Raw genomic sequence first — 11,751 nt, 5'->3', positions numbered from 1 at the left:
TGTGTGTGTGTGTGTGTGTGTGTGTGTATGGTGTGTGGTGTGTGGTACTGGGGTTTAAACTCAGGGCCTCATATGAAATAAGTGTTCTATCAACCACAATTCCAGCCTTTTTGTTTAAAAGTTAATTAATTTTATTATGGAGGTGATGTGCAGAGAGGGTTTAGTTACCTAAGTCAGGGAAAGGGTACATTTCTTTTTGGACAATGTCACACCTTCCCTTGCTCTCTTAGGCCTCCTGCCTGGGTCATGTCAGATAAATCACGATCCTCTCACCAATGCCTCATAAGTAGCTGGGATCCTAGGGGTATGCCACCACACCTGGTAGAATCTCACTATGTCCCCTGTGTAGCCCAGGATGGCCTGGAACTCATGACCCTCCTTCCTAACCTCCTGAGTGCTGGAATTACAGGCATACACCACTAAACTTGCTATCACCCAGCCAGCTGGCCTGATCACATCAGCGAAGTCCCTTCATCTTCCATGGGTCCTCCTAGCTGCACATAACAACAGGTCAAGGCCACATCCAAGCAGATGGGATTATAACTGGGGTCCCCCAGTGATCAGGGGGACCACCCTGGGGACTTCCCATTACATCTACTTAAGATATCAGTGGAAACTAAACAGTCTTTTGTCACTTCTCTGCCCAAGCTCACTGGGCTCCCCCTACTCAGCCTCCCAGCCTCCAAGTTCCAGCACTGGCCTCTGGCTATGACATCCTCTGTATCTGCCTCACACTTTCCCTCGATCCCTAACTCCCTCCCTTATTCAGTCCTCATCTGAGATTTTTTTTTTTTTTTTGGCCAGTCTTGGGCCTTGGACTCAGGGCCTGAGCACTGTCCCTGGCTTCTTCCTGCTCAAGGCTAGCACTCTGCCACCTGAGCCACAGTGCCCCTTCTGGCCGTTTTCCATATATGTGGTGCTGGGGAATCAAACCGAGAGCTCCATGTGTTGGAGGCAAGCACTCTTGCCACTAGGCCATATTCCCAGCCCTCAGTCCTCATCTGAGAGAGCCAGAGAGAGCAGGGATGTGCAGGCAGGCTCGGGGCCAGTTCTTTCCAGCTGTCTAGGATTCTTTGTCTGGTGTCCTCCTGATTAGATTATCCATCCTTTTCCTTCCTATCTGGGACAAAAACTGTGGGTCTCTCTGGCATGGCTTCACCAGGACCTTGTCTCCCTTAGGGCAGCCAGAGTCCACACAGCTCTGCTCCCTTCCCTGGCCTTCATATCAGTAGCCACAACAGGGGTCAGACAGGGAGTGAGGAAAGCTAATAGCTGACACCAATGGCTTGGATAGAGATGAAAATGCACCTTGGCCTGCAGGCTGGAACACCTTGTGACATACAGCTCACTATCCATGGCCCTGGAGTCCCCCAGTCCGTGTGTGGGAAGAGTGGGTGACATGATCCAGACCCCAGGAACCCCACCCCCACCCCATTTCCTACAACCAAGGACTCGACCAGCAGTGAGCCCAGTGCAGGCTGGGTGCCTGCATGCCCTTCTTGACAAAGGAAGTGAGACAGCCACGATCGGTCCGGAGAGCAGGTAGACCCTGAGACAGAAACACTCTTGGAAGAGGTTTGCTTAGGGTTTGAACAAGCCTCAGGCAGATGTTATCTTGTGCTGTGTAGGTTTGGCTCTAGCCTAGCACCTTGCTCCTCTCCCGGGGTGTGCCATGAGACTTCAGGGAGGGGGCACTTCTCTGGCAGGCTGGCTACAGAGAAAAGACTAGCAGAGTCCTTTCTTCCTTTCTCTCCTCCCTCCTTCCTTGAACCTGTCCATTGGCGCCAAAGCGGATCAAGAGCAGAAGCAGGGGTCAGAGGCACCTGTGTTCTAAGACTCTTTTCCTCAGTCCAGCAGGTCCAGTTGCTCCACTTTAGGGTGTCTATTTTTTCTGAGCCTCAACAGTGGCACTAGCCACAAACTTAATACCTAAAAACTCTGCCAGGAGGTAAAGAAACTGCTCAAATCATCTTGAAACTCAGATTCCTAACGTTTCCCCTAACTCGTGAGCTTTACCACTATTTGGAGAAGAAAAAAAGTCTTGGGGGGAATGTCACCCTAACACATATCCTGCATTGCACAATGGGTGCCCAGAAACAATGACACAACAGCTGAACAAATCCATTTACAGAAGGAAGGATTTCTTTTGGCTCATGGATCCCAGGGTTTGGTCCATCACCATGGGCTGTGGTGAGGATATCCTGGTGGTAGGAGCAGGTATGATGGAGCAGGTGGGAAGGTGTGTGGTGTGTGTGTGGGGTGGGGGGGGGAAGCAGGGATAAGAGATGCCCTTCAAAGCCATGCCCCCAGCAGCCCAATCCCTCTGATCAGGACCCACTGCCTCCTAATGCTCCATTTAATAACAAATCCATTCTTTAGGTCAGAGACCTCCTGGGGCAATCACTTGACCAAGTCCCTCCTCTAGTGATAATGCTGGGACCACTCCTTCAACTCAGGAGCCTTTTAGGGGATGAGGCTTCCTAATGAACAAGTCACAGAACTATGGGAATTTGATATCAAAGACAGGATGGCAATTTTTGAAGAGCTTGGACGATAAGCCGTTTCGGGACAGGAGCCTTACGAAGTGTGTAGCTTGTACTACAGGTATCCACACTATGCTGGCACTCTCTTGTGTATTGGGTAGGGATTACTAACAGCTGCTGATAGGAAGTGGGGGAGACCTCTAGTCTGGTCATCATGGGCAGGGTGCTGAGCTGATGCCCACATTATCCCTGTATCCAACCCTCAGGAGCAAGCAAGACAGAGACAGCTAAAAGCCACGGGGCTGATGCTTCTGGCCCACGCTGTGCATCTTTCCACCTGATTTTAGCTCAGCTGTGTGCGTCACAATGTCAGCGACCCATGAACATAAATAATAGGACCAAACAGCTTCAGGAAAGCTTTTCAAAATGGAGCCAGAGGCTGCAGAGAAGGGATTCAGGCACGATGTATCTGCTGCCCAAATATGGCAGCCCTGTTCTTCCAGACCACAGGCAACTGGGGAAGGGACCGTGCACAGAGCCCCATCACGCCGTGCCTGGGGCTTCAGGGTGCAAGTCACAGTTGTACTCCCGTTTCCCCATGTTTCTGCTTCTGGCTATGCACGAAGCCCTGCACCTGCTCCCTTTCCGGCTCCCACTTCCCCTGCCTACCTCAGAACACCGAGTGAGGACCTTTCAAATCCATGTCTCCTGTACTGCAATTCCTGAGTTGAACTGAAACCATTTTGCTCAGTCTCCTCAGAGATTTGAAGTCATGCGTGGAAGATGCCTGAATTTCAGGCCTCTTTGGTTGAGTTTCTAAACCCTTATTTCAGTGTCCTTTGCAGGTGACTGCCTAGGAGGGACAAACCTCATCTAGGTGAGTACTCAGCTTTCAAAATAACACATTTTTTTTCTCCCCCCACCTGGTAGGGGCTTGAACTCTCCCACTCTCACTTGGCTGTTGCTCTACCACTTAAGTCATGTCTCTAGCTCAGATTTTTCCTGGTTATGTTAGAAATAGTCTCTGAAATAAAATTGTTTTCCGGTCGTTTTTGCCCCAGGTGGCCTCAAGTCATGATCTCCCAGGTTTTATTTATTTTTTTTGTCAGTCCCCACGACTGACTTGAACTCTGGGACTGAGTGCTGTCCCTGAACTCTTCAGCTCAAGGCTAGTAGTGCTCTACCACTTGAGCCACAGCACCACTTCTGGTTTTCTAGCGGTTAATTGGAGATAAGAGTCTCATGGCCTTTCCTGCCCAGTCTGCTGGAGTAGTTGGGATTACAGGCACCACTGGTGCCTGGCTCAACCTCTAGAGTACTAGGATGACAGCAGTGTGCTACCAGCCCACTGTGGGTAGGCATTTACAAAAATTATTATGTAAAGTGTCTAAATTTTCTTTCTTTTTGGTCTGTCCTGGGGCTTGAACTCAGGGCCTGGGCACTGTCCCTGAGCTTCTTTTGCTTAAGATTAGCACTCTACCACTTGAGTCACAGAGCTACTTCCCAAGCACTCAACCTCTAAACCACATTCCTAGCCCTCTTTTCTTTGTGTGTGTACTGGTGCTTGAACTCAGGGCACTGTATTTTTTTATTATTATTATCAGCATAGAAATTTATTTGAATTCAAAATAAGGTGGGTTATATTTAGAATAATATAATTACCTAAAGGAAATATCATCATTGTCTCTGAAATGGTTTAAAGTTGTTATTCTTTTGAAGTTAAAAATATGTATTAATAATGTACAAGGAAGCAAAAAGTATAGAAACACGTCTGTGGAAATGAACAAGAGGGATATGCTTAGATACTGTAATGCAGTCCAAGTTATAAAATGTGCTAACAGCTCTTTTGCTTTATTGCTAACCTGGAAAATAAATCAGTAGCCTCATGAAGGTAAGCATATCACTTGGTTAACAGGACAAACATCCCAAGGATACACATAATAATTCACTATACTTTCTCTAATTCCTCTCAGTACATCGATTTCTTTCCTTTAGCATGAGTTTCATCCTGTTGACAAAATGTTTGGTTTTATTTGCAAAGTGACTCCACTCCTGATTGAAGTATCCAACAATTTAATTGAAGATGTCCAGGGATCAAACTTTTTAAAAAGATCAATTCAGCTAGGTAGCAGAAACTATCAGTGACTTGCCGAGGGGAAAAATTCTGATAATATGTTTGCTAAACAGATGAAAAGAAGAAGCAGTTAAAAATCATAGCGATTACTGTAACGTAGACCATAGAAAGCTGACAGATGACCTTTGATTAAACCCACTTGCTTGTGGAATGGGCTAGAAGAAAGCTCCAAGACAGTTTTGGTTCCCATCAGTGTGCAAGGCCCTAGGGCTCACTCAAAGGCTCTCCTCCTTTCTCAGAAACTGGAACACCGCTGAGAAGTCTTTCTTTGAGTAGTCCTTTGCACACATCATCCTGTAGATCTGATGGGCCACGCTGCGCAGAAAGATTGGGGTCTTCGTGCTGGTTGCAGAGTCTTGTGCCAATCCTAGGTCCTTAGCCATGAAGGTTGTTCCAAATCTGCCTTGATAGTTATTAGCTGAGGGAACTCCATCCATCATCCCAGGTACAGGATTGTAAGTGTCGCTTGACCAACACCATCCAGAACTCATATTGAGAATTTTAGCCAGTAGTTTCGGGTCAAGCCCTAACCTGATTCCAAGATTCATAGCTTCAGAGGTTCCAATCATACTAATAGCTAATAGCATGTTGTTGCAGATCTTTGCAGCCTGCCCAGTCCCAACAGCTCCACAATACACCACATTGGAGCCCATGCACCCTAGCAATTGTTGGGCAGCAGCAAATTCCTCTTCGACTCCTCCCACCATAAATGTGAGATTCCCAGACCGAGCAGCTCCTACACCTCCGGAAACAGGGGCATCCATGAAAACAGCTCCCATTTTCTCAACTTCTTTTGCCAGTTCTTTTGAAACTGCAGGATCAATAGTACTGGAATCTATTAATAATGAGCCTTTCTTCACACTTTTGAGAATTCCATGTGCTCCAGAATAAACTTCTACTGTATTAATGCTTGTGGGCAGCATTGTAATAATTCTGTCAGCTTTTTCAACTACATCTGCTGGGGAAGACACTACCTGTTTACCTGCCTCTTGAAATTCTTTGCATGCCTCAGGGAATACATCATAAACAATGAGTGGATAGCCATGTTTCATGAGATTTTTTGCCATTGGATTCCCCATGTTGCCCAGTCCGATGAATCCAACTGGAGTCTTAGAAGCCATTGACCTAGAATACACCGCTGCAAGGCTGGCTGGCGGCTGCCGGGTGCTGCCGGTGGGCCCAGTACCGGAGGCCGGAAGCGGCTCCCTGGAGCTGGAGCCGCAAGGAGGCTGCCACGCTGCCCCGCCTCCCCCCTCGGTGACCTCCGCCGCCTCCCAGCTCGCGCTGTACTCTTGCTTGCCTTTTTTCACTCAAAGCTGGTGTTCTACCATTTGAATTACACATCCAGTTCTGTTTTGTTTGTTGTTTTTTGCGGTTTTTTTGCTGGTCAATTGGAGAAAAGAGACTCTCACTCCACCCCTCCCCATCTCCTGGTCCTGTGGGCTTGAACTCAGGGCCTAGGTTCTGTCCCTGAGCCTCTCTGCTCAAGGCTAGCTCTCTACCTCTTGAGCCACAGTACCACTTCCGGCTTTTTCTGTTTATGTGGCACTGAGGAATCAAACCCAGGGCTTCATGCGTGCTAGGCAAGCATTCTACTGCTAAGCCACAATCCCAATCTGACTCTCAGGTTTGTTTGCTTGGTCTAGCCTCACACCTCAGTCCTCAGATTTTAGCCCTTTGAGGAGCTAGGATCAGTAAAAATTCTTTACGCTTTTCTCCGCAAAAAAGTAGCACTTTTTGCTAATTTTAATCATGGCTGTGGTAGATGGCTGGCTTTCAAAGAGAGGTGGAGAACTACCCTGGGACGTTGTGGAAATTCCCTTGGGCTGGCTGGGTGACACAGCCCTTCAGGGCCCTGCATGCCCGGGCTGGCTGGGCACGGCAGGGACCAGGTGAAGCTTCATCACCTGGGTGTAGGCGGCAGCAGCTAAGAGATGAAGCAACCATCCTGGAGTTTGAGCTCAGGGCCTGGTTACTGTCAAGCATTTTTTGCTCAAGGCTAGCTCTCCACTTCAGCCATAGCTCTACTTCCAGGTTTTGTTGTTGCTGAGTAGTTTATTAGAGCTAAGAGTCTCAAGGAGTTTCCTACCCAGAATGGCTTTGAGCCATGATCCTCAAATCTGTCTCCTGAGTAGCTAGGATTATAGGCATGAGCCACCAGCACCCAGCTCTGTTGTATTTTGAGACCGAATCTCACCATGTAGCCCAAGATGGCCCAGATTCTCCCTAAAGCTGGGATTACAGGCATGTACCACACTCCTACCTGTAACTTGGTTTAGAACACACTCATCTGACTGTGATTTATAAGCACCTCAAACTGCAGCCAGCTAGTAGCAGTCTTGAGGATGAAACACTGAGGGCCATGAGCCCTGGGGACTTCAGTCCAGGGTGTGTGTGCAAGTCTGATTTGCTTCCTGAAGAGTGGCTTTGGTAAGACAATTATCCTGGGCTTTTCTCCTTCTGTCTTTGGTCTTTGTACTTTACTGGGACCTTAGCAGTTTATCCTACTTAACGACTGCCTTTCTGCCTACAACTTGAAGTCCTATAAATCAGGCTGGGTGTGGATGGCTCATGCCTGCAATCCTACCTACTCAGGAGGCTGAGATCTGAGGATAAAGGTTCAAAGCCAACTCCAGGCAGGAAAGTCAGTGAGATTCTTATCTCCATCCAACTAACTACAGAAACTAGAAGTGGTACTGTAGCTCAAAGTAGTAGAACGCTAGCCCTGAGCAAAGGGATAATCCCAGGCCAAGTTCAAGCCCCATGACTGAAGTCCTACAAGACGCCCATGGCCTTGCCTGCCCTCCCCTTCTTTCCCTCTCCCCCACTGCACCTTGTGACATGTCCATACATGCAGGCAAAGCACCTCTGTCAGACTCCCTCCACTTTCCCTCTTCATTGTTCCACCTTCAGATATGTACATGAAATGTTTTTATTTTTTTAAAAATTTTTTATTCCGGGGCTGGGGATATAGCCTAGTGGCAAGAGTGCCTGCCTCGGATACACGAGGCCCTAGGTTCGATTCCCCAGCACCACATATACAGAAAACGGCCAGAAGCGGCGCTGTGGCTCAAGTGGCAGAGTGCTAGCCTTGAGCGGGAAGAAGCCAGGGACAATGCTCAGGCCCTGAGTCCAAGGCCCAGGACTGGCCAAAAAAAAAAAATTTTTTTATTCCTGTCCAGCACCAGGGCTTACTTGGTTTGTTCATTCCTGCTTGGTGCTATACCACAGAACCACACCTCCAGTTTGGCATTTTGCTGGCTAATTGGAGATGGAGTCTCATGCATTTTCCTGCCAGGCTGGCTTCAAACTATGGTCTCAGCCTCCTGAGTTAACTGAGAGGTGAGAGTGAGCCACCAAAGCCTGGCTTGATGTAGAGCTTTTATTTAATTAACAGCAATTAGGTATACTTGGAGGTGTTTTATTTTGATATGTCCACACATGCACACAATGTACCTCCCAGCTGACCCATCCCTTCCTGGCCTGGAGCTTTTGATCTTCCTGCCTCAGCCTGCTAGGATTACTGGAGTGTGCTACCATGCCCAATGACACTTTCCAGCAGCCAGTTTGGGTGAGCTTTTCCCCATATGGAGTGTGTGTGTGTGTGTGTGTGTGTGTGCGTAGCCACATAGTTTTAGCTGCTTTCCCATGTTATTCATTAGCAGACTATAAAAGAAAGTGCTGGGCACAGTGACAGCCACCCAAGGAGCAGGGCACTCCTGGTCCAAGTGGGGAGAGAATGGAGAGGAAGCCAAGGGCTGGGCTGGCTAGGAACCACTTGGGAGGAGCGGGCTGGCTGCCAGACTTGTGATTCACTGGCTGTATCAGGAAGAAACACAAGCGAATCCAGGCGAAGATACAACCTGTGAGCCACTCTCAATGACACAATGACACATTTGCTCCCAGCAAGTAACTCTCTGCAGAGAAAGAAATATGTTCACCAGGCTGAACAGACAGGCCAAGGGTTAGAAGGGTTTGGGGCTGAGCCCACCATGCCCAGCACAAGCTGCAGCTAGCAGGTGGACTGGCCCACTGTGGGGCCAGATCAGAGAGGCCACCAGAAGTAGGGTCAGGACCAAGCCAAGGTGCTCACACACACTGCTGGGGGGGGGGGGGAGGCGGGAGTAAAGTGGACTGAGGGGGCGATGTGGACTGTCCAGCTCTTCCCATCTCCACCCTCTTTGCTGAGATTGACAGCCTGGGGGGGGGTGGCAGGAATTCATTCCTTTAATATAAACCCAGTGTGCCTTAGGCAATCATTAAACCCTGGAAAATCTACTCTTAGTTAAAAAAATGTCCCTCAAAGATGTCACAGGGGGCCGGGGAGATAGACCAGAAAACAAACCACTATAAAATGATGTGTGATAGATTAGGGTGGACAATGTACAACATAGGAGGGCATGAGAATAAGCCTGCCTGGTCATGGTGGGGCATGTCTGTAATCCCAGCCCTCAAGAGCTGTGGCAATGACCTAGGAAAGGAAAAGAAAAACAGGGTATAAGATATCACAAGAAATGTACACACTGCCCTACTATGTAACTGTACCCTTTTTGCACAACACCTTATCAAAAATTTTTGTTTAATTAATAAATAAATTTAAATAAAAAAGAGCTGGCAAGAGGAGTATGAGTTTTAAGGCAGCTTGGGCTCTAGAATGAGACATGGTCTCCAACAATAAACAAACAAAACCAGACTTTACTCCCTCAAGATCCTCATGGGGTCTTGCATCTTCAAGGCTGGATGAGCAGGGAGGGAAGAAGAAAGGTAGGTGGTCATTTGGGACAGTGGGGGAAGCAGATCTGACAGAAAGGTACAGAGCCAGCTGGAGTGAGTTCCGCCAAGGCTGGAGCCCAGAGGCTCATGGGAGCTGGCAGGAATGAGGAGACTGAGGAAGGACAGTGGAGGCAGGACAGGAGGTGGTCAGCCCACCTTCCACTCAACCGAGCCAACTCTCTCTGTCCTCCACATCCCCTGTCCATCATCCAGAAGACAGCCCCCTGCCAATACTGCAGGTGGGGAGGGAGCCGGGAATCCAAGGTCATGTCTCAAGTCTTGCGAAGCAGCAAGGGACCCCTAAATCTTTAATACAAGTAACATGCCTGCTACCACATCCTCTTCCCTCCCAGCACCCCACAGAGGCAGATGATGGCTTCTTTTACAGAGGAGGGCAGAGGCTCAGCATCTGGGTGGTTCACAATGGAAGTGATGGGGCTGGGATTTGAACCCAGGGTCAGGGCTGGGAAAGAAGTGGCAAGGTAAGGCTGGAGAAATGAAAGAGGAGAAAATAAGACAGTAGAAACTGGATAAGGATTTTCCCTGTGGGATGGGGAGGAAGGCACCAGGAGGTGGAGGGAGATGGGTTCCAAAAGCTCTGCTATAGCAAACTGGAACACTGCTACTGGAGTCCATTACAGCACATGTACACTTCAAGGGGTGGTGGAGAGCTCCTACTCAGTATCTTTCTGCAAGCCAGGCTCTGGTGGCTCACACCTATAATCCTACTCAGGAGGCTGCGATCTAAGGGTTGTGGTTCAAAGTCAGCCCAGGCAGGAAAGTCCATGAGACACTTATCTCTAATTAAAACACCCAAAAGCCAGAAATGGAGCTGTTGCTCAATTGGCACAGTGCTAGCTTTGAGTGAAAAATCTAAAGAACAGCACCCAGGCTGAGTTCAAGCCTCAATATGGACACACATGCACATGCACACATATATACCACAACACACCACATACATCTTTTTGGAGTAGGACTGGGGGTTGAACTCAGGGCCTGTGCTTGCTGGGTTTGCTGGATCAGCAGGTGCTCTACCACCTGAGCCATGCCCCCAGCCTGGCTTTTGCTGGTTATTTTTAATGAGATCTCAGAGACTTTTCTGCCCAGAACGGCCTTGAGCCTCAATTCTCCAGATCTCAGTTTTTTGAACAGCTATGCACTCGGTTTTTGTTTGTTTTTGTGTGTGTGTTTTGTTTTTCTGGTATGGACTGAACCCAGGACCCTGCATATGCTAAGTAAGTGCTCTACAATCTAGCTACACTCTGGACCTCAGAACTCACCATCCTCTTTGGCCTCTTGAGTGCTGAGATTACAAGCAAAGACCACCACACACATCTCAATGCTGGAAATGGAGGCTAAAGTAATTGCTAAAAGTCTGGCTGAGAATATGGCCTAGTGGTAGAATACTTGCCTCCTATACATGAAGCCCTGGGTTCAATTCCTCAGCACCACATATATAGAAAAAGCCAGAAGGCGCACTGTGGCTCAAGTGGTAGAATGCTAGCCTTGAGCAAAAAGAAGCCAGGGATAGTGCTCAGGCCCTGAGGAACAAGTCCCAGCACTGGCAAAAGAAAAAAAAATATGCTAAAAGTATCTCAGATGGCAGAATCCAGGTCTCTCTGATGCCATACTGAAGTTTCTGCACTAGCCACTTCTGCTGAATACCCTAATCTCTGGGAACCACCCACTTCTGCTGAATATCCTAATCTCTGGGAACCACCATTCTTGTCTCTCTGAACCCTCCTCTTTGGGATGGTTCCCACCTATTATGTCCAGGCAAGTGCAATTCCTCAGGCACATGTAGCCGCCCGTGGTTAGCAGCGTGTCTGCTTTGCCTTCCCAGCCAGGACATCAGGGGAAAGTCCTAAGGACCTGGCAAGAACCATCAGGCATGATTGTGCAAGCCTGGGATCCTAGCTAGGACGGAGGCCACAGGCAGGAGGAGCATGATCAGAGGTCAGCCCCCCGGACAAAAGGCAAGAGAACCTACCTGAAAAATTAAAAGGGCTGGAGGCGTGATTCAAGTGCGAGGGCGTAGTTCAGGCAACGGTGGGCGGAGCCAGAGTGGTAAAAGGCGTGGTTAGAAGGTGGGGGCGTGACTGGAGTGGTAGGAAGCATGGCTCTAGAGGTGGAGCACCTGACTAGCAAGCAGGAGGTCCTGAGATTAAACCCCAGTATCGCGAAAACAAACAGAACAAGCAGAGACAGCCAAGCCAGGCACCCAGGGATCGCTTCCATATTACCTCTATTAAATGACCGTGTTGCCTCTATTAAATGACGCCAGGTTGTCACTTGGCAACACAAAGTTAAGCAACAGATGACCTGTGATTGACACGTTACCCCAAAGCTATAAAGTTACGC

The 11,751-nt window shown here is 48.6% G+C and overlaps 1 protein-coding gene across 1 annotated transcript in view; it reads right to left on the bottom strand.

The window, feature by feature from the left end:
• Window positions 1-4,510: 4,510 nt before the first annotated feature.
• The window catches only part of LOC125350271 (3-hydroxyisobutyrate dehydrogenase, mitochondrial-like), an 8,018-nt gene continuing 777 nt past the window's right edge, over window positions 4,511-11,751 (bottom strand). Inside the window, 2 exon segments of the mRNA XM_048344698.1 lie at window positions 4,511-5,786; window positions 5,788-5,917. Coding sequence (XP_048200655.1) covers window positions 4,833-5,786; window positions 5,788-5,917 — 1,084 coding nt within the window. The 3' untranslated portion in view covers window positions 4,511-4,832.

This window comes from Perognathus longimembris, chromosome 1 (assembly GCF_023159225.1).
Source record: "Perognathus longimembris pacificus isolate PPM17 chromosome 1, ASM2315922v1, whole genome shotgun sequence".
NCBI lineage: Eukaryota > Metazoa > Chordata > Mammalia > Rodentia > Heteromyidae > Perognathus > Perognathus longimembris.
The sequence above is the reverse complement of the archived record's forward strand: the minus strand, read 5'-3'. Positions and strand labels throughout refer to the sequence as shown.